This window comes from Talpa occidentalis, unplaced genomic scaffold (assembly GCF_014898055.3).
Source record: "Talpa occidentalis isolate TD23 unplaced genomic scaffold, MPIMG_talOcc4v2.1 talOcc4.12, whole genome shotgun sequence".
NCBI lineage: Eukaryota > Metazoa > Chordata > Mammalia > Eulipotyphla > Talpidae > Talpa > Talpa occidentalis.
Genome location: NW_023601212.1, coordinates 24,262,040 through 24,284,830, shown reverse-complemented (window position 1 = coordinate 24,284,830; position 22,791 = coordinate 24,262,040). Strand labels below are relative to the sequence as shown.

General features: G+C 48.2%; 1 protein-coding gene across 4 annotated transcripts in view; it reads right to left on the bottom strand.

The window, feature by feature from the left end:
• PKNOX2 (PBX/knotted 1 homeobox 2) overlaps nucleotides 1–22,791 on the bottom strand; it is a 266,982-nt gene that overhangs the window by 18,933 nt on the left and 225,258 nt on the right. For 2 of the 4 annotated variants that reach the window (XM_054693179.1, XM_054693180.1), the window contains exons 7-10: nucleotides 16,636–16,824; nucleotides 4,300–4,429; nucleotides 3,759–3,856; nucleotides 2,896–3,015 (exon numbers count right to left, since the gene is read on the bottom strand). In XM_054693179.1, coding sequence (XP_054549154.1) covers nucleotides 2,896–3,015; nucleotides 3,759–3,856; nucleotides 4,300–4,429; nucleotides 16,636–16,824 — 537 coding nt within the window. The remainder of the gene's footprint in view (nucleotides 1–2,895; nucleotides 3,016–3,758; nucleotides 3,857–4,299; nucleotides 4,430–16,635; nucleotides 16,825–22,791) is intronic. The other 2 variants (XM_054693181.1, XM_054693183.1) reach the window with 2 other exon arrangements.

Genomic DNA, 22,791 nt, shown 5'->3' with positions numbered 1-22,791 from the left:
CAGCTACCCTCTCTCTTCGGTTATCCTCTGCCTTGCCAAGTCTGGCTGGCAGTAGCCATGGGGTGGAAAGAAAGACCCTGAGCCACAGAAGGTGCTCACCAGGAAGGGGGGGAGAGGATAAGGTGTGAATTAAGGTTCAAGGAGAGAGGTGAGCACAGCACCGAGGGACTGAGAGGGAGACCCTCCAGTCCCAGACCGAAGTGTAATCTCGGTGGTGAGCTGCAGCCGGGGAGTGAGAGGTAGCAGAGGCAGGACTCCAAGACTTAGGTGCTGCCCTGGATGCCGGGCTCCCCAGCAGGGGAATTTGTCTTGCAGCCTCCTTTCCCTCCTACATTTACCTCCCAACCCTCCAGTGAGGTTCTAGGTGTGTTCACATCAGTCTTCAGAAATGCAAGGGGTAGAAGATGGGGGAGGCTGGAAAAAGAACCATCATTTATCTAGCATCTCTGTGTGCCAGGGGCTTTGCTATGATGCCATTGCTTCACCAGAATCTTCATAAGAGATGACTGTGAAAGTGGTATGGAGATTCCTCAAAAACTAGAGAATAGAAATTCCATGTGATCCAGTTATCCCACTTTTGGGTATTAACCCCCCAAAGACAAAAACACTAATTTGAAGAAACAGATACACCCTCAAGTTTACTGCAGCACTATTGACAATAGTTAACAACTGGAAACTGTCCATTAGTTGAAGAAAGAATAAAGAAGATGTGTTTTATTTACACAATGGAATACTACTCGGCTATTAAAAAAAAGATGAATTCCTACCATTTGCAACAACATGGATGGATCTGGAGGGAATTATGTTTAGTAAGATGAGTCAGACAGAGAAAGACAAACACTGTGTGATTTTATGCATATGTGGTATATAGAGAAAACAAACAGATGAACTAAATAAAAGAAAAATAAGTTTTTGGCCTATGAGAATAATTAGTGGTCACCAGAAGGGAAGATGGTGTGTATATCAGGAAAAAGAGGATTATGATAGAATTGGAAGGATAGAAATTAGACTTTTACTGGTGAAATTAATGTGTTATATATATATATATGTTGATTTTCAATGATGAACTTATATGAAGTAACAATGCAATGTTACTTTAGTAAATCAAAGAGACAGAGAGATGAGTTTACAGAGAAAAGGAAAGACCTAGATTGAACCCAGGAACTTTCTAGCATATCTGCAGGCTAGTTAAACATCTCCATAGCACAATTGTGGAAATGCATCTAGATCCAAGGTGGGGTTGGAGGTCTCCTGTGCTATCCCCACCTTCGGTTCCACAGTGGGGCTCAGGCTCTGGGCTTAGGGGTCGCTCCTCCTGTGGGTGGGGCAGGGAGCTGTGACAAGGTCACAGGCTGGCAGGGCCATCTGAGCCTGTTGGCTCTCTGACTGTGGAAAACTAGCACTGGCAGGAGTACTGGGCACCCCCCCAGGAACTCCAACCACTGAGTCAGAGCTGCTCCCAGGGGTCCCAGGCTGAGCCCGCCCCTGCTCCCTGGTGCCACCACCAGGCTCTGGGTGTCTCTCTAGCCTCCTCTCTTAACCTCAGCCTTCCTTCCTGTTTCTCTAAATCAAGTTACTAGGCTGTGCTTTCAAAATGTGCTTCCCCAGCAAAGCACTGACGTGGCCCTGAGTCCCTAGAGTTGGGGGGTAGATACATGCGGGGGAGATACAGAGCTCCTGCCCTTCGTCTATTACCACAGCAGTTCTGTCTGTTGCTGGGTGCTCAGGCCCAGCACTTCCAGGCAGGTCCTGCAGATCCCCAATCTGAGAACCACTCCCAAGGCCAGGCTCCATGGCTTCTAGAGGCACTCCCGTTATAGATGAAGAGTTGTTGATTGACCAGCTGACTGATTAATTTCCATGATCTATTTGATTTCTCCCCTGCTCCCTGAAGAAAGTTTCCTTTTCCTCCTGGCTCTTTCCTGTACTTTGCAGCCCAGTATGGCTGTGATCCCTTGTACTCATCTAAATTTGCATATCTACATATTAGCAGGCTAGGCCTAGGCTGCTGGGAACCTGTCTGTGCTCACAGGATCTACCTCCCCCTCCAGACACACACACACACACACACACACACTCAGCCAAGACAGAGCAGACAGTGGCAGCGCCCGTGGCCTTTATTTATTGCTCTGGCCCTTGAGTGGTGTGAGGGGATTTCAGGTCAGTTTTGAAGTCCTTCCTGACATTCAACCAAATGCCTGTTTGTGGCCGCTCACACCTCACACACACACATAACTTCCACATGTTGGTTGGTACCCTAGAGCAAGCCACCCGCAGCAGGCACCTTATAAACATCCAATTTTAACCTAGGCCTTGTCGTCTTTTTATGAAGGGAGTCAGGGAGGTGTGTGAAAATGATTGTGCTGCTTCACAGCTGAGCTGGTTACATACGGGAGCCTGGGGCTCAGCCTGGCTGCCCCCGGGGCCTGTGGTCTCCACCGCCCCTCACCACATCTGGCTGCTCTGGATAGAGGGAAAGGGACACACACCCTCTGCTCCTCCAGCCATGAGGACTTGGGAAATGGATGAGCCCCGGTGGAGAATCAAGATTTTCTTACTGTCCTCTATGGAGAGGGGCAGGATGAACATGGCTGCCCGCAGGAAGAGGGTTCTGGACGAGTAACCACAACTCTGGCCCCCACTGTACCCTTGCCCAGTACCTAACTCTCTTCAAATATGTCCCTGTGCCTGCATTGGACATCACAGCAACAGGCACTAGAAAAATCTCCCAGCTGTAGGTCCCTCTGACCTGGCTTCCAGAAGGTGACCTCCTATCAGAGAGCTCTCTTGGAGCCCATACCCCCTCAGATCTGGAGATAGCAGCAGAGTTGGATACCCAAGGGGTTATTCTTACCCCGAGCTGCTACTCCACGTCCCCAGCACACACACACTCACCATGAGATGTTGGAAGAGCCAAGAACGCATTATATTGGTGGCATGCTTGGGCAAGACTCCTCGTTTGTTCTTGGACTTCTTATCCTCATTGTCCAGGAGGGAGGTGAGGTCAAGGTTAACCTTCAGGGCACGTGGAGAAAAAATCAGCATCAGCAGCCTGGCGGGCCAGCAGCTTGGGACCTGTTGCCATAGTGATGGCAGCTCGTGCTGCCACTCCCCTTTCCCAGCTCATTCTTAGGGCCCTGGGGAGGTCACCTTTTCCGTCACCCCACATCAGCCCCTTAGAGGAAGGGAAAAAGAGAGAAGGAAAAGGAAGGGCGGAAGGGGGTGAAAGAGGAAACAGGACATGCAGAGGGCAGAGGAGAGTGAATTTGCCATAAACCATCCAATAACAATATCTGTGGGATCCTTTATAGCTTACAAAGCGATTTGCTATGCTACGGTTAGCCCTCAGGACAGCCCTGCAGGTGTGTAGGGCTGAGTGCAGTTGGTGCTAATCCTGCTTTTGTGGATAAGCACTCTGGGACTTGGAGAGGTGAAGGTGACTTACTCAAGATGAGAGCTAATGTCAGAGCTCAGGCCTCTGACTTCAGATCTTCCTCCTGCCTATCCCCTTGCATGTACACAAATCCCAGTGAATTACAGAGTGGTGTGGAATGTAGAACAGGAGTAGGAAGTGCAGGACCTTATTCTTATCTTTCCTACTCTGGGATGCAGTGAAATCTTAAGAGTTGATAAAATCCTGGATGAAGTGGGGGTCACGGCACTCTTAGGGGCTAATGAGTCAGTTGTGCAAAGGGCCCAGCAGCCAGTAGCTGTGATGCCTGCCCTCCCCTACCCCATGCTCATGCCCTCACACTCACCTGTGTGTTCTGGATCTGGATGGCTCCCTGGGGGATTGCTTGGGTGACCACCTGACCCTGGGAGGTTACCATGGTAACCGGCTGGTATAAGGCTCCACCTGAGGAGACAACCAGTTTTGGGGTCCCCTGCTATGGGGGTGGGTAAGAGTGAGGATAAGCAGGGTTCCCAGTTCCTCTGGCCATCACATGTAGACACCCTCTGCTCTGGAGGTATTCAGCCCTTGTTGGAGAGGGGCGGGTAGGGGAGGGGTGTAGACCCTCTGGTGGGAAGGGTTTGGGGGATGAGGGTGGGATGCTAGCCTTACTTGGTTTCTGAGGGGCTCATGAGGTTTTGACAAAATAGTTCCAAACCACCACAGTCAGGTCTTTGTGCCCACCAGCTAGAAACATACAGAACTCAGCTGGGACCCCCTTCCTGGACAGGGAGCACCCCCTCCCACTTCCTAGAACATTTTGTGCAGTTTCCTGCCCCCACCCTGTAATCACTTCAGGATCACCAGTTCGCCTCCCAGGGATGTACCCCACAATCCCTTGCACCGACCTGACACCACTTGTGAGTTGACGGTCGTCATGGCGATGTTGCCCTGCTGGAGCGCTGAGGCTGGGACCACAATCCCCTGGGGGTTATTGGAGACTCCAGACATGGAATTGGGGGAATTCTGCAGGAGGTCCTGGCAGTAAGGGAGGCGTGGTTTGTGACAATGTCACTAAGAGCTTAGATGCCACAGCCCCAGATTCCTCTTCTCCCCTGTCCCCTTCTTGCTTTCCCTCCTCCCACCTTCCTGCTTCTTCCAGACCCTGATCCAAAAGCAATTCTCACGGCTTCCTAGAGAGAGTGAATAAGGAGGCTCGATATTAAAAGCCAAGCAGCCAGTCATTCACTTAGCTGTTCTATTTCCCTGCAAACTGGAGACATGACCCACCCCATCACCCAGGGGTCCCCCACTTTGACTTCACTTTGGACTTTCCAATCTTGATGTCTGGATTCCAACCCCAGAGATTCTAATTCAATCATTCAGGGGTGTGATAAGATTTCGGGGTTTTGGAAGCTTCCCTAGGTGAGTCTAAGTTGCAGCTAGAACTGAGAACCAGGCTTTCCCTGCTTAGCATCTCCCTGTCCTTCACACTCAACTGTCTCCAGCCCTATCCCTGACCTCTCCCCCAGGACTCTAGTCCTCAGGAATGGGCATCCCAGTGTTCATTTAGCCTAACCTCAGATACAAAGGGGCCGTGAACATTTTCACTTCGGCATCTGTAGTGCCTATCTCGGTGTCTTGCACATCGTGGCTTCTAAAACATTTATTAAATAATAATAATAAAAAAAGCTGTCCTAGGTTTTTCATAACCTGTCTTCTAGGGTGTCTTATAAGAACCTCAGCCTCAGCCACCTTCTGGCACATTTTATCCATTCCCTCCCCCTTCTCGGGCTCCCAACCAGAGCCCCAGCACCAAAAGTCTCCCTTTGTCCCATATTGTCACCCTGCCAGCCCCCATTTTTCCCTAGGAGACAATCCTTGCAGTTTGTCTTATGGCAGCCAAAGCAGCTGAGGTTAAGATGACCTTCTCTGGCCTCCTGGCCTCACCCATCCTGCTGTGCAAGGAAGTGTTTGGACCCAATGTTGAGGGATCTGGCAGGAGTGGGAGAAAGTAGCCCTCCCTGCTGGGCCACGGGCAGGTGCTCCAAGTCATGAGGCAGGAATAGGTAGGGTGTGTGAGAGGGCAGGAGCTTCTGGCTGTATTTGGAGAAAGCCAGAAAGGTGGTGACTGAGGTGTCAGGGAAGGAGCCTTAGAAGACCCGTGTAGGTCTCCTGGCTCACCTCGCCCCCAGTTCCTCATCTGAAACAGAGATGGGGCCAGGGAACCTGTCCAGGGCCCACCCAGGGCTGACATCCCCAGGCTCCAATTCTGGAATCACGAGGCCTGAGCTGTAAGGGTTTAGACAGGTAAGCAGTTCATAGACTTAATGGGGATCCAACGTAGAAAACAGGGGCCCTGTTTTCCCAGCATTTGCTTTAGGACTGGGAGAAGCGTGTGCTTTCAGTCAGCAGGGAAAGTCCAGAGTTTAAAAGGAGGAGAAACACGCATTGGGAGGGAAACTCAAGCCAATACCTAGTTGTACAGAGACAAAGTTAAAATATCAAAGCCCCAGGGAACAGCTATGGTGAGTTGCCACCCAGATCTTGGCACCCGGAAAATTGGTAGAGCCTCTTAGGAAGTGGCAGAAGGCAATGATTTATACAGCTCACTCAACCCAGCCAATGAAACCCTCCTGGGCATCTTCTCTAGAGCTTCCCTTTTCACCTTTCTGGGCTGTCCCTGAATCCAGAGCTGCAGGAGCAGCGCCCATAAATAAGCAGCATCCGGGCATGGGGAGTCAGCTCTCCCTCCTCCACCACCTGCTGCTTGGCTTCCTGGTCTGTCTTCTGGGGGGTGGGGAAGGAGGAGGAAGGAGGCCTCACTTCTATTCTTGGCTCACCTCTGCTATTGTGACCTTGGGGAAGGAAGAAGGTGGTTCTTGCCTTGCCTCCTCCTTCCTGGGACTCTATGAGAGCCTCCCAGCCAGTAAGGTTTATTCTTTCAGCAGAACTTATACCTTCCTGTTCATGCAGGTGAAGCCCCACACTGAGCCTGATAGGAGCCCAGAAACTGGGAAGGCCTTTAAAAGCCAGATAGCTCTCCTCCAGGAGGTGTAAATAAGGAACGGAACCTTAGAAACCCAAGTTACTGTCTAGTTAGCAGCTATAGGGCTAGAACCCAGCTCTCCTTCCTCCCCATGCCAAGAACTGGGTTGCAAGGTGCTCCTTGAGCCACAGGGCTCAGTAAGTAGTTATTGAAGGAAAGGTGAGTAGAAAAGCCAAATCAAACCCAGAAGGCCGAGGCAGCCTGGGCACCAGCTTAGTTTGGGAACCAGCCGGTTATGGTCCTCCTGTGTCAGGCCCAGGAAATATTGAGGCTGGGGTCTACTTGAAGGCTGAGCTTCCCTATCCCAACATCCCAGCTCTGGTTAGGTATTGATGTCATCTGAAGTCAAAGCAAACTTGGAAGATAAATTTGATAGAGGAGGGGGTCCCTCCATGCCACTCACCCTAAAACTAATGGAAATAACTATTCCATAATCTCTTATTTGGAAGAGATTATGAAGGAGCATCATGCCTGGGTGCGCCTCACTGGTGAAGAATATTTGGGAATGTCAAACATAAAAAGGTATCCCTAACACTCTTTCCCAAACTATGCAGCAACACTGGGAAAACACAAGACAAGTCAGTAAATAAATATGAGATGTGTGCCTTGGGCTCAACCAACACACATTTTTACCAACAGAGGCAAAAGTCACCTAGACCTGCTTGTTCAGCTCTGGCTGGGTACCCTCCTGTGTTGGGGTCTTTTCTGGGAGTGCTGCAAGGCAGCCAAGTTACATCAGCAAAGGAAAGGAATGGAGAACTCAGTGTCAGACGCTGGTTGCATCTTAGCTGGACAAAAGAGGAAGCGACATCTTGGTATCCCTGAGATTTGGGGTTGTGATATTCACCCCTTTCTTTGTAAACATGAATTGTTTCATAAACCAGCCTGAGCACTGTGGTGTTTTTAAGGACAGATTCTCAGGACCGTTGAGTTAGACTAGACCCTCAACGATCTGCATTTTTCAAAACCTCCTTCGGCTGGTCCCCCAAACCAGAAAGGGCTGAAAATGACCTAGTTATCATACACTTTGAATATTATAGGGAATTCTTCTACCATCAGATTTCATCTTAACCTCCCCACTACCTATGGGATCAACAGGAGAGAGATGATTCTATTTGTCTGAAGAGGAATTGAGGTCTGGAGAGCGAAAGTGACTTCTGAGTCAAACAGCTGTGCCCTGGACCCAGGTCTCCTGAGCATCATGCCAGTGGTCACACTGAGTGACTGGATGATGTGCTTGGATGTCAGCTGGCCAGAGTCCAAGGTAAGCATGGTGCCCGGCATATTTAAGCCACCAAATAAATTACTTCCTGCTTCTTTTGGCTAAAGCCACCCAACCAGGTAGTGCCACAGCCAGGATTTAAAACATGTCCCAGAAGTTCCAGCACTGCGTGGGTGCTCAGCAACAGAAGAGTGCCATCTGGGCAGCACCCCCATGGCAGTCAGTTCCCTTTGCTCCTGCCTCCCCACCTACAACATTCCTGCCCAAGGGCAAACCCCACAAGTCAAGCTGTAGCCCCTGCCTCAAACCAGCTCTGTGACTCAACTTTGTGGCGATTTCAGGTCCACTTTGGTCTCCAGCTCGAGAGACCCCTTGTCTTGTGGACACAACAGGGTTCGGAATCTCTGGAACAGTCTATAGGTCTCTTTGGAGGAAGGAGCTGTAATGGCAGCAGTAGAAGCCCCCCGGGGAGAAAATGTTGGCTAAGCACACAGCATTATTATCTTCTCAACAGCCTCCTCTTGGGCCTGTCAGACTTGAAACCAGTTAGATGCTTCTCTGTCTATACCCAAATAGACTGTCCTTCCAGGCTCCGTAGCACCATAAAGAGTTGAGAGGCATGTTTGGTACAATTTTAGTGACATTTTTCGGCTTCCGGAGTCTTACACCCCTACTGAATTGTTCAGGAACCAGAAGCTGAGAGCTGGTTATCCAATCCAAGAGCCCCTTGCTTTGAACATGGCACTGATGTCCCTAAGGCTCTGGAAATTGCTGGAAGGTTGGGGATCATGGGTATTTTCCTGGTTTCTTGGGTGAAGCATCGGTATTCCTACTTTCTATGAGTAAGAAACATACTTTCTAGTAATAAGATTCACTTTCTAGTAGGAAATAGACCAAAAGCGAACCCTCCCATAGAGTTTCCCAGGAGTGACCTCCACAGGACGAGCTGACCAAGGAGTCAGATGGAAACCAAGGAGCTGAGCTCCCTGGGCCTCCCGGGCTCTCTCCTCTGCTCCTTCCCAGGAGCTGCTTCCCCAGACACAGAAAGGCACAGAATTTCTTGGCAGGGGGCAGAGCAAGGTGGGGAGCAGGTTTAGAATGGCTGAGAGCTTGTGCCTGCTGCTGTGCTCACGCACTGGCTGCCTGGCCGTCGATCTGGACCACCTTGGCCACTGGATAAGTTTTACTCCAGATCTCATGCTTGGAACAGAAAAAGATGACTTGTTCAAAATGGAGACCTCACCAAGAACAGTCAAAGTCTCTGTGATTACCTTCGGAAGTGGAGGGTGGTGATTTGGGGTGGGGACCACCAATGAACAGGGTGACTATGAACTGACGTTGTGGTCTGATGTCAGCCTAGGAGGAGCTTTGCCAGTCCTGTGGGTCGCCCTTCTCCACTGTTAATAGGGAAGGGGCTTATGCTGCCTGGGGGACACTTAATTTCTACTAAAGATAGAGATTTATGGAATAAACACTGAAGGGACAAGAAATGAAGGCATGAAGGAAAGAACTGGTAGACTAGTTTCCCCTTACGTTATTCTGAAATAGGTAAATTTTTCTTAAGTAGGATGCCTTTGAAACAGGAATGAACCAGAAGACCTTGCAAAGGTCCTTCCAGCTGAGGATTTTAGAAAAATCAAGGTCGTTCTCCAGGATTTACTGTGTGGGTGAGTGGGGAGCCCGGAGCAGGCTCCTGCTGACTGCCACCCCAGGCCACTAGGGGTCTCTGCTGATCCACCGGTGCAGATGGGGCTCCAGGGGTTGGTTCTAAGCACCTCACTTCTGCTGGAAGTTTGCCTTGACCAGGGCATGTTTGTGGCCTTCCCTGTGACTCTATTAATGCTTCTTGTCGACCTTACACGCTGGATGTAAACCTCTCTTCTTATGCACCTTTTTCCCCTAGCTTGGCTGTAGGTTTTTGAGGGAAAGAGGGGCTTCTTTGGAATTCCCCCAAACTCCCTAGCCCAGTGTCAGGTGCGTGGTAGATGCTCAGTAAATGTGCAGTCTAATGGGGTTTGGGCCTGGGAGGGGGGTTATGTGCCAGTGGAGGTTGTCCCTACCCAATTCCTGGCAGCCCCCTTCCATTTAGGCAGAACCAGTGTTCTGTCTTAGGCCAGTAAAAACTGGGTTTTCTAACTCAGGGGAGCCAAGCACATAAACAAGCCACCTAATCCTGTCTCTGTCCCACTCCTGTTGGGGGCTTTAGTCTCAAGGGAAAGGCACTTCTGGCTTGTGGGGACAAGTAGCAGCTGCTGCTCTTAAGGAACATTCCTTCTCGGAAGGAGAGAACTGCTCAGGTTTCACTGGCCTGGCGAGAAGGACAGCCCTCGTGGTCTCCTGCCCCCTGAGCTGGAGGGACTCCAGGTGGAGGGACTTGGAACTGGCCAAAGGGACAGTTTAGTGGCTGCACAGGAGTAAGACTGGGTAACGCCCAGACCTCAACTTTCTGTCATCTGGGGAGTCCCTTTGTATCTCAGTGGTGACCCTGAGGAGACACTACCTCCCTAGGGCCCCCCAGGCCTTGAAACTCTGGTCAAGTCCTCTGGAGGCTGACTACTGGGGCTTGACTGGGGGGATTACCCCCCCACTCCCTACAGCCCCTGCCCATCTTGACTGTGCAAACTCCTCATAGATCAGGATGCAGGTCCCCCCTCCCTGAGTAGGGAAGCACTGATTTCAGGGGCCAGTCAGAGAGCCATGCCTGGCCCGCCAAGGGCAGCATCTCAGGATTGCTCGCTTCATTCCGTCCTCCTCTCTGCTCCTCCCTGCCTCCAGCTCTCAGCAAATCCATTCCTACTTCCCACAGACTGGTTGTTTCCTCTGTAGTCTCTGCCTTCACGAGGAGCTCCAGGTAGTGATGGTGACCCCTTACCACCCAGGGCCCAGGACCCCTTGTAATGTTTCAACAAAAAGTAAAGGACTTAATAGTAAGTAGAAGAATACGGACCCAGGGCCTCCCTGGTGGCGCAGCGGTTGAGCGCTGGGCTACGAAGCTGCCCGCAGCCTCTGCAGCGCCTGTTCAATCCCCGGCCACCGGGCGAGGGTCCCACATGGCGCGCAGACCTCCCCTGCCTCCCGCTGCTCCCCTCAGCAGTGTACTTCGGTCCTTCTGCCTTTTCTGTTCCCTGCTGTGGCTCTGGTGATTTCTCTCATGCTCCTGCGCTTCTGACTGTACCCAGTGATTGTATAAATAAATAAATTAATTAAAAAAAAAGAATATGGACCCAGATAAGCCCTCCCAGCTTTGCTGCTCACTAGGTGTGCGTCCTGGAGGTGGGGTCTGCACTTTTCTGTGATTCCCTCTCCTTGGGCATAAAATGGAGATAATAACTTGCATCCAGTAGCCTTGTTGGGAGAAATAAATGAGATAATATAGGGAAAGCGCCTGTTCTGTGCAGTGTTTGGGGGAGGGGTGTCAATAAGCATTGATTCTTCCCTGTCTCTGCCAGTTCTTTTTAAATAATATAAGAGGTAGCTACTCAATTGATATTTCCCCAGCATGTCTCCAACCCCGACTCCATTGCCTGCTTTCTCCTCTACCTTTAAAGTCATTGGCAATCGGCCATCATTATCAGCCTCAAAGCACAATGCCCCACACATTTGCCTGCTAGATAGTCCATCATTACATTTGGAGGTTAGAGATTGTGTCTTATTCAATTTTGGATCTTTGGAACTCAGCAGGCTCAGTAGGTGCTTGAGTAGATGCATGAAGGCATAAATGTACATCTGTTCTACCCTCCAGGGAGCTCTCCTTCACCCCAGGAATTATGAAAGGCTGTCTCTGTCCCTTACCTTCTCCCAGACCTCTCTCTACACTGGGAATTCTTACCTTTGGAGCTCCCAGACAGTCTACTAACCCCACTTCCCCATTCCCTCCATCCTCAGCCTGCTTGAATTGCCTCCTCCTCCAGGAAGTCCTCCCAAAGCCACAATCACAATAGGCAAATCCCCCTGTTGGCCTATCTAATCCTGAGGTTTGTTCATCTGTCCAAGCAGAAACAGACCCTGTCCATGAGGGTGCACACACTGGACCTAGGCTTTTCCTGGGGAAGAAGGAGGTTGACTGGTGATTCTGCTCCATCCAGACCCCTTCCTAGGGCTCCTCTCCCATCTCACTAGCAAATCCTTTCCAGCCCCTCCTCAGTGTCCCCTTGATCCCGAGCTCTGGCTCACGTAACCCCTCTAAATCCTCAGGTGTGAAGCTGAGCTCCATCCCCCTGACACTGGGAGCTCCTCCTGGACAATTTGCTTATATTCTCCCATGACCTAGCACAGTAAATGCCCCCAGAATGTTGTGACTGAGTGAGAACAGTGGCTCAGCCCAATTTGCTGAGGTTTAAATCTCCATGGGGAAAGAGAGATGCATTTTGGGTCAAATTATTACTTGAGCAGGGCCGGAGTTTGGTTCTCTCTAGTGCAATGGTTTTTAGTTGGTGCCTCTAGGAAAAGACAGCAGAACCCAGATTTGGAATCTAGAAGGTGCCTTCTTACTGATGGTGCTGGCCTGGGCGGGGGGCAGAGCTCTGAGAAGCAAGGAAGCTGGTGTCAGTAGGTACAGGCAGGATGGGGAGGTTCCTAGGGAGGTAGTAAGAATCAGCTGTGGCCCAGGTCCTTGGGAACGCTGCTTTAGTCCTGCTGGGTAGATGCAGTCTCTCCCACGCCTTACCCCCAACCTTCCCCCAAAGAGAAAACTCAGATATAGAAATGCCAGGCCGAGCTGGGAATATGTGCAGGCCCCAGAGGTCTGGATGGGGACACAGGCTAGCTTCTGAGGGGCGGGGTGATTTGAATAAAAAAAATATCTCCCACTTGGCAACACAAGGGCGAATGATTAGCACACAGGGAAACCATGAGCCAGCAGTTTGCAACAAAGCTGGCGGTAGCTGGAATGTTGATCGGGGAGATCATGTTCCAGAGGGAGACACCCTCCTGGGCCAGGCTGGCGCTCAGTGCAGCTATTTCAGGCTGGGGGGGATTAAGGTCGAACCATGATGAATGTGTACACACACACACACACACACACACACACACACACACACACACACACACACACACGAGCCCCAGACACGCCTTTCTCACTTCTCTCCCACTCTGGTCCTGCTGCCTTCCTCCAGGACCTGCCTCTATACTGAGGGAACTTTGAGTCTCTCCTTCCTGGAGACCTTTGTTGGCCCCCTCCCTCCTGCAGGGGGACAGTGACAGCCACCTGACCTGCACGGAGGACGGGGATCCCTGGCGTGCCCTGCTCACCTTCTCAGCCTGGGCACTGGCCCCCAGCTGTCCTGCCTGTGCCGTCACCTCACTGTTGCTGCCATTTCTCACCCACCTCTTTTCCTGCCCGATTATTTTCTCAGCTTCTCTTTCCTTTCCTGGGTCTATGTCTCCTTCCCTTTGTTGCTCTTTTTCTCCCATTCTTCAGCTTTCTCTCTCTGCCTTTTGAACGTGACCTTCAATATTTGTCTTTCTCTTCCCTTGTCTTTCTTCCTATCCCCCTTTGACATCCCCCTTCTTATTCCCCTTTCCTATCTTCCTTTCCCCCTTTGACATCCTCTTGCTCTCTTTACCCTCTTTCTCTCTACCTGCCTCGCTGCATTGCTGCTTTCAACAAATATTTACTGATAGTCTATCGTGTACAAGGCCTTGTGGCAGCCAGTGTCGAGCATGGGTTATAAAACTATACAAGATACTGTTGCTACTAAAAAATAGCAGGGGCCTCCCTGGTGCCGCAGGCAGTTGAGCGTAGCACTGTGAAGCTGTCTGCAGCCTCAGCAGTGCAGGTTCGATCCCAGCCTGTGGGGGAGATACCCACATGGCGCAGCAGACCTTTCCTGTCTCGCCCGCTGCTCCCCTCAGCAGTGTATTTCGGTCAGTCTGCCTGTTCTGTTCCCTGCTCTGTCTCTGGTGAATCCTCTCACCCTCCCACACATCTGACCTATATCCCAGCTCTTGTATGCATGAATAAATAAATTTTTTAAATAAATAAAAAATATCAGGAAACTGAGACTATACAAGTCACTAAATAGAAACTCACATGTGACATTGACCATGGACAAGGCCAAAATGCTTCAGTTGTTAGTGAGTGAAAGAAGGGTCCATTCTGGATGGGCATCAGGGAGGCCTCTCTGGGGAGGGCAGCTTAATGCTGTCCTGAGTATTTGGTCTTGCAGATGTGGCGGTGTCACCCAGACAGGCACCGAGGAATGGTGACTGGGAAGGGCCTTGAATGTCAGGTGAAAGGACCTGAGTACTCTGAGGGGCAGCCACAGTCTTTGAGCAGGATGATCATGATGCTAACAGAGCTTCAGGAAGACACATCCAACAGCAGAAGTTTTAGCAGTGTGCATAGGTGTGACAGTATACGTGACACTGCATTCAGGTGCACACATAGGTATTCATATGTGTGTGCATGGATGTGAGTGTATGTATGTGTGGGGAGATTGATGCATGCACGTAAGTGCACATTGTAAGTTTGCAGTGTGTGTGTGTGTGTGTGTGTGTAGGGGTGAGGAGTAGCCAGAGAATTCAGGAGATGGGTTAGGATGACAGGGCAGAAGGCTATGTGAAATGACCTATTTACCCACTGAAGTATGAGTATGTGGTGGAAGTCAGAGGCAATGAAGGCACAAATTTGAGAAACACCAAGTAGGAATACCTTGCTAAGTGTCTTTTCCTCTTTCTGGATGTCTTTATTTTGGGTTCGTAGTTCTAGGTGGATAAGAACCTGTTTGCAGTAGCCACCCCCAGCCGGGTTTCCCTATCAGGCTGAGATCTGATCCTTCAAGTGGTAAGAATCAAAGTTCTTTCCTCTTTCCTCAAAGCTTAAAGCACCGGATACTGGGATTCCCCCAGAGGACTGACTTTTGCAGGCGGCGTCGCTGAGATCTGGCTCACCAAGCCCACGTTTCCTTTCTCTGCCAGCTCCTGTCTCCAGTGACCCTGCTTGCTGCAGACTAACTTGTCAGTCCCAGCCCCAGCAGCTTCCAAACCCCCTGGCCTTCCTGTCCTCCCCCGAGGCCCTGCTACCTCCCACCCTTCCCCACCCCAACGCCAGAGCCAGACTGGAGGTAAAGTCGGAGGGCCCAGGAGGGGAAATCCAGTGCCTCTCCAAGGACCTGATTATTTCCAAAGACTTGTGCTAATTTTCTGATATGATCCTCACATCTCTGTGAGGCACTAAATCCTCATTACTTTTCCTGACCGATGCATTCTAATTAGATCAACACTTAAAAAAAATTCACAATAGCCACAGGATGGCTTTCCATCTCATTAACTCCTCACTTATTATTTTCATGAAAATTACTGATAAAAATGTGCATCTCCATTTGGTGAGGCCTCACAGCCTCCTCGGCTCCTATCTTGCATCTCTCCCGTCACCGGGGCTGCGCAGCGTCGCCATGGTAACCCACAATAATAGAAACTAATAAATTACAAACGAGATGCTCGTTGAGCAATTATTGTCCTCTTTTATGCAAGTTTCTTGCTAATTTTGATCATAAGGGAAAGTACAATAAGACTCTGAAGGAATGAGTCTATTTCAAGAGAATATTAGCAAGCAGAAGCCTGGGCGGCTGTTTTTAGATCTGTTATAAAGTGATTTGGTGATTTCAAGCAATGGCAAGAGGAAATAAACTTCCTGCCTCGTGTCCCATGCAGTACTCACTATTGATTCCCATAGAGATGCTATCGGGGTGGGTTTGATGTGATATTTGCCACATCAAAATATGCAAGGCCTGGCTGGCCTTCTACAGGTCACCATGTTCCTTCCCCTGACCCTGTGAACCAGGAGAGATAGAGTATATGTGTTGGTCCTTAAAATTTAGGGATAAAAATGACATCTGGCCTCCCTGGTGGTGCAACGGGTTGAGCACCACACTAGGAGGTGATCCACGGCCTCTGTAGCACGAGTTCCACTCGTGGCCCTCAGGGGAGAATCCCACGTGGCACAGCGGACCTCTCCTGTCTTGCCCACTGCTCCCCTCAGAGGTGTAGTTCAGTCAGTCTGCCTGTTCTGTTCCCCACTCTGTCTCTGGTGAATCCTCTCACCCCCCACATCTCTGGCCTGTACCCCAGCTCTTGTATGCATAAATGAATAAATCTTAAAAAAAAAAAAATGACATCTGCTTTTTAACGCACCTTTTCTAACACCTCTTGCCAATCATTTTTAGAAAGTTTACCCGTTGCGCCAATCCTGATTGTCTCTTGAGAAGAGGCTGCTGGGGGGCCCTCCATGTGCCCATCCTGGACTCAGGAACTCAATGGCAGAGGGAGAAAGTGGGGAATTGATGGCTTAGGTAGATGCCAGTGAGTCTGGATAGAAAGACCTCGCCAGGCAGCTTTCTCAGCGTGTAGGTTTGGGGGAAATATTCTGCCCAGGAGGTGGGCCCATTCTCACGTAGAGCAGAGAGCTGCCCTTTCCACATTTCCCAGTTCCCAGGAACCTCCAAAGGGGATGACTTGAGGTGACATTGACAGTGGCCCTGAGCCTTGGGGAGACAGATGTGCCAGGGTAGGGTGAGCAAGAATAGGAAGATGGGGGAGAAGCAGTCCCAGGAAAGCTGTCTTCACCTGACAGGTAGATGGGACTTGGGGAAGGACCATTTTTGCTGAACTCTCCTTCCCAGGAGCACAGGGGCCTGAGCAAGCCACAGTCTTCCTGAGGAGTCTAGGATGTGTGGGTCTAGCCCCAGCTCTGTCCCTGCTTCAGCCTCCAGGGAAGCTTTCTACCCCTTTAATCTTGCATTCATCTTAGGCCAGGAAGCCTAACCACTTGGAGGTTGTCCCTTTGAGATCTGGGCATCTTCTAGGGAAAGAGATTGTCCTGGCGTGAGCAATGGCAAGAGAGGGCCTTGCTGCCCGGGACTAGATTAGAGGGTCTCATGTAAAAGGAGTCTAATCCCCGTGCCTAGGTCTCCAGGGCAGCTGGAGACATTTCTATACCTGACCAGGGAGACAGCACCCCGTGCTGTGTGTTACCTGTGAATGAAGGTTTATGGAGGGCTGGTTTGGGGAGTAGGGTCCCCCGAGGTCATTCCTGAGCAGGTTATCACTGTGCATCTTGGTTTTGAGGCAGGTGATGTAACGGTTACAAAAGTCCTTGCAGAGTTCATTGACTTTCTCCAACTCCAGCAGGTGAATTCTCAGCACCTGGATTGCCTTCACCATCTGGGGAGAAGGAGAACAGGTGATCACATTCCTCTCATGACCTTGACCCCTTGCGGGGAAAGGAGGCCACCCCTGCCCTAGGTCTGTGCCTTCCCATTCATGTGATGAAATTCTCGCTGCACTTATCTGCCAACCACTCACTTGCTTTGTGCTCGCTGTCATGGCAGCTGTGGTGTTCTGAGGTCAGCACTGGCCTTGGAGACCGAAGGCCAGTTCTCAAGCCCGGGCTTGCCATTTATCATCTGTGCGATTGGGTAGTCATTCAAGCTCTCTGCACCTTATTGTCTGACAAGTGGGGATAAGGGCGTTTTCCCTGTTCCCTTACCACCCTCCATGCAGGTTTGTGGAGAAGACCATATGGCAAACACATAAGCTGTAGGGTGAAGCCCTGAACAGCATGGGGAAGATGGAGATCAGGGTTCCCTACAAGAGCTCTGAAATGTCAGGGCTGTCCATTCTTTTTTTTTTTTTTTTTTTTTAATAGAGGCATGCTTTATTTATTTGTTTGTTTGTTTTGTTTATACATGCACTGGGTACAGTCAGAAGCGCGGGAGGGTGAGAGAATTCACCAGAGCCAGAGCGGGGAGCAGAGCAGGCAGAAGGACCGAAGTACACTGCTGAGGGGAGCAGCGGGCGGCAGGAGAGGTATGCACGCCATGTGGGACCCTCCTCTGGTGGCCGGGGAGCAGCCGGGGATCGAACCGGCGCTGCAGAGGCCGCGGGTAGCTTCGCAACCCAGCGCTCAACCGCTGCGCCACCGGGGAGGCCCAGGGCTGTCCATTCTTACACCCATTTTCTCAGTGCCCAGGCGGTACAGGGCACTTTGCAAGTACCCACTGATACATGCTGACTGACCCAGTCACCCTTCGGCTTAGCTGCATACTGGGATGCCTCACTGTCATGGTCTTTTCCACACCCTTTGGATTTGTTGTATGTATTTTTGTGGCCAGTTTAGATGGGCATGGCAAGAAGCTATTTGTCATCAAAGCTTTTCTCTTTATTGTTCTTAGTAAAGAAAGAAAGCGCTATGTGATGTATGGAAAATAGGTAGATGGAAAAAAAACTGCCCTTGATCCAATCACTTTAAAAGAATATGATTGTTTGTGTCTTTTCTGCATGCCTTTGTTTTAACCACTTTGTGCCAACAATTTTGTTTCCTGACTTTTCTTTAGTTTACGAAATGTTTTCTAAGTGACAGAATTATTTTCTCTATTCTCTAGACTGAGTTTTCAGTATGGATACCAAGTAAATATCTGTTAAATGGGTGAAAGTTTTTCAGCTAATATATTTTTAGTAGTTGCATATTGTTCTCTGTGTGTACCATACTCAATCAATCCCTTATTATTGGGTATTTATCACTTCTAATTTTTTCCATTTTGTAAAAAAAGTTACAGGACACTTTTCCAAACATAGCTTATATTCATACTTTTGCATTATTTCCTTAGGATGAGTTCCCAGAAGTGAAAGGAAGAAAGCTTTGGAGATTCTTTTGGCTCATGGTAAATATTGTCAAATTGCTTTTTAAACAGGGTTGTTCAAATGGTGCTGGAACAATTGGACGTCTACCACACATATCATGCCAAAATGAACGCAAATGGATCAAAGATCTACATAGAAGACATAAAACTATAATGCTTTTGGAAAAATATAGGAGAAAATTGTCATGAGCAAGGTCTAGGCAAAGAGGTCTTAGACCTGACACCAAAAACATAGCTCAGAAAAGGAAACCTGATGAATTAGACCTCATCAAAATTAAAAATGTCCTCTTTTCCAAAGACCCTGTGAAGAAGATGAAAAGGCAAGCTACAGACTACAAGAAAAATATCTGCAAAGCACATAACTGACAAAGGGCTTATATCTAGAATCTATAAAGAGCTCTGGAGAGTAAACAGTAAAACAGGTAATCCGATTAGAACATGGGCAAAAGACAGCATCAGCCATTTCACCGAAGAGCATGTGCAGATGGCAAATGAGCATGTGAAAAGATGTTCAATGTTATTAACCATCAGGGAAATACAAATTAAAACCACAAAGAGAATTCACTACACACCTCTCAGAATGGTTAAAATAAAAATTAGTGACAGTACCAATGGCAAGGAACTGGACAGTGGATCACTCTGACACTGCTGGGGAGTCTGCAAAATGGTGCAGTTTCTTTGAAAACTAAATATATGCTTTCCAGATAACCCAGCAATTGTCCTTTTGGGCATTGACCCCAGAGAAATAAAAATAGATGTTTACACAAAAACCTATACGGGAATGTTCAAAGCAACTTTATTTCTAGCAGCCCCAACCTGGAAACAACAACAGGTGGATAAAATATATATTCAACAGGAGAATCAAGAAATGATGGTATATCCATATCATGGAATAGTAATTAGTAGCAAAAAAGGAACAAACTCTCAATATACTCAACAAGTAGGGAGGATTTCAAGAAAATTGGGCTGAGAAGGAAAAGCCGATCTCAGAAGGCTACACACTGTTGATGCCATTTATAAACATTTTTTAAATGACAAAATCATAGAGCTCACAGTTTGCCAAGGGGCGTGTGGAGCAGTGACAGAGGTATTGTTCTGTGACATGCATAGTGTTAACATGGGTCTACACATGATAAAATTGCAAAGAACTAAACACACAAACACATAGGAGAACATATAAAACTGGGGATGTCTGAGTAAAGCTGGTGATTGCATTACTGTCAATTTTCTGGTTGTGAAATAGTTATGCAAGAAGGAAATCAGGACTTCTCTAATTAGTCCTTAGTAATTACTTCTTGTGAATCTATGGTTATAGCAAAATAAAAAGTGAAAAAAAAAGGTGGGGGCTTGTTGCCTTTTGAGACCTATTTATGTTGACATAAGCAATACACAGGAGCCCCTGTTTTATCCTACCTTCCCAGCGTTTGGTTTGCATTTTGAGGCCTACGGAAGCAAGAAAGGCAATCTTTCCCAGAGAGTTTGACTGCGAGTGGATCTGCGTGGCTAGAAGCCAGCGTAACACCCCTTTCTGGGCTTCATTGGCATTTCAAGTGGGGAGCGACTGCGGATTCCCTGGGTTGGCATTTGGATCGTCTGATGGGCAGGGATTGTACTCAACTAATTAAGGGCTCTTGGAGCACTGAATTAGACTAAGTGTCACTCAAAGACAGAAAATCAACAATTTTGTGTCTTCATGCAGGGCTCAATCACAGGGTCTTGTGCGAGGGGAGTCCTCCCCCTGTGGGGCGGAGACTGCTGTCCCAAGTGAAGAGAACAGTGACCTCAGTATGGATTATGTGCTACTGAATAAATATTCAGCCTTGCCTAACTTTTCTACTTGTTTTGGCCACAGAAATCTTGGTTGATGTCTCTCAGAGTAAATGACACAGTACCAGGTGTTTAATACTCATGATAATTGATAATAATACCCAAACATTTCTTATTCTTACTAAGTTTCAGGTCCATGTTCAATCCCTTCATGCCCTACCTTATTTATTCCACACAACCACCTCTGCAAGTAGCTACCATTATTGCCCATATTTTAGAATTGACGAAAATGAAGCCCAGAGAGATTAAATTTTACTTGCTTAAAGTCACACAGCTGGTAGTTGACAGAGCTAGGAGATGAAGCCAGGATGCCTGTGTCACCCTCAATACAGACTCTTGAGAGGTATATAAATAGAGAAAATGATAGTTTAAAGGGTGCATGGTTTGGGGGGACAGTAGCTCAGTGGCAGGAAATATGGGGTTCTAGGAAAACCAAATAAGTTTGGAGACATTAATGTTTAGGACTTCCAGAGCCCTCCCTGGTGATGTTCCCTCACCCACTGTTTTCATCTCTTGCACCCCTGGCCGGCCCTTGAATGTCAGAATACCTCAGCAGTGGAGTGGTCTGCTTCCCCATGGGTGAAAACAGAGGCTTGCACTGTCAGGAGACTTTCCTTTTCTGTTTCTCTGAGCCTTACCAAGACTCCTGCCCTCACTTCTCTCATGGTGCTGGAGGGGTCTGGTGAGGTGAGGTGGACAACCTCTAGGTGAGGTTGTCCTCCAGGACATGTGGTGACATCTTCTGCCTGAGTTCTCCCAGTCTCTGTTGCATCAGAGCTTCTCTGTGTTCTCTTAATCTACTGACTGAGAAGCTCCTTCTTCCATTTAACCAAAATGTCTCCTGCCTTCATAGAAATGCTTGCTCTGTTGGCATCAAGAACATCAGGGACCTCCGCCAATACAAACTCTGTTAATTTGGTGTTAGCTGTTCAACAAATCTCAAGTCTTGCTATAACCCAAACACTGGACCAGTCATCGGTCTTTGAATAAATTGTTCAAGTAACTTTTTTTTCTTCAGACAAAATAATCCCAGTTCCTTAAGCCTTTCTTCTTTTCCCCTTTCCTTCATTCCTTCCTTCCTACCTTCCTTTCCCTCTGCTCCCCTTTCTTCTTTGAGCCTTCCTTTACTGGACTATTCATTTCAAATGGATATTTTATTTACTTAATTATTTTAAAATCTTTTCATGTAGTTATACACACACATTTACACACAAAGTGCACACATCTATTTAAACCTAGTCAGTACTCTGCGGCACCGGTTCGATCCCCGGCTGCTCCCTGGCCACCGGAGGAGGGTCCCACATGGCGCGCAGACCTCTCCTGCCGCCCGCTGCTCCCCTCAGCAGTGTACTTGGTCCTTCTGCCTGTTCTGCTCCCCGCTCTGGCTCTGGTGAATTCTCTCACCCTCCCGCGCTTCTGACTGTACCCAGTGCATGTTTAAACAAAACAAACAAACAAACAAACAAACAAATAAAACATGCCTCTAAAAAAAAAAAAAAATAAACCTAGTCAGTAAATACATATTATTAAAAAAATCATGAAATACAAATAAGCAAAAGAAGATAAAAGTTAAAATCCACCCAGAGTTGCTTTACTCAAGTGAAATACGCACAGTTGTTTAAACTAGATCTGGTGCACAGTGGCCAGAAGCGGACCTACCTTTTGGTCTATTAACACACAGTTGGAGGATTACATTTTTTATGGAATAATAGACTTGATTTAAAGATTTAGGAAGAGAAAGTAAATCATAATGGTATTATTCCAAGGCAATGAATATGTAGGACCTATTCATGGTAAGAGAAAAAGATGGACAATATGGTTAAATGTGAGGCAGCTGCTCAGCATCAGTGCAGCAAAAGCCTGAGGGGTTTCCAGTCAATTTGAGGCCAGGCCTACTGTTTGAAAACTGGGTAACATTGGGCCAGTTCCATGACTTCTCTGGGTCTCAGTTTCCTCCTTTGTAAGATGGGGATAATCATCATCCTTAACTCACAAGACTGGACAAGGGTTCAGGGAGATAATAATCTGAAAGTGCCTTCTAAACCACAGAAAAGCAAATTTATATACTTTTCAAACCTCTTTTAATCATTCTTAACATCCTGTTGGTTTTGCTAATGCTATTCCATATGCACTTAGTGAGAAAATAATCATTTCCAGTTTTTCTTCTATATTTATGTTTAGTAATCATCACCTCTAGCCCACGTGTTTGCAATTCTGTGTTTTGGCGTATACATTAGAATAAAACTCTGATTTTTAAAACTATTTTTCTAAGTGATCAGCATCATGTAAAATGTTATCCCAAATCTTCCACAGCAAGAACAATTCCATTACATTTAGTATCACCATCAAATATAATGGATGTGTCTTGCATTCCTTTCCCCAAGTTTTGCTTCATCTTTCAGCTTCCCTTCCTTCCTTCTTCAAAATAAAGAAACAGCCCTCTTCTTCTAAGAAGTACTCTTCCAAAAAGCAAAATGAGAGATAACCTTACATCAGAGTCTCATACTTTCCTGTCTCAGGAAAGCAGACAGGACTGGGGCTTCTCATTTCCAATGAGGTCCCATGACATGATGCTCCCCCGCCACCCCCAAAACCATGCTTTCCTGCCTGGATATTCTGAACTCGTAGTTTAACTTTATCTGTAAAATTTAAGATGATGATA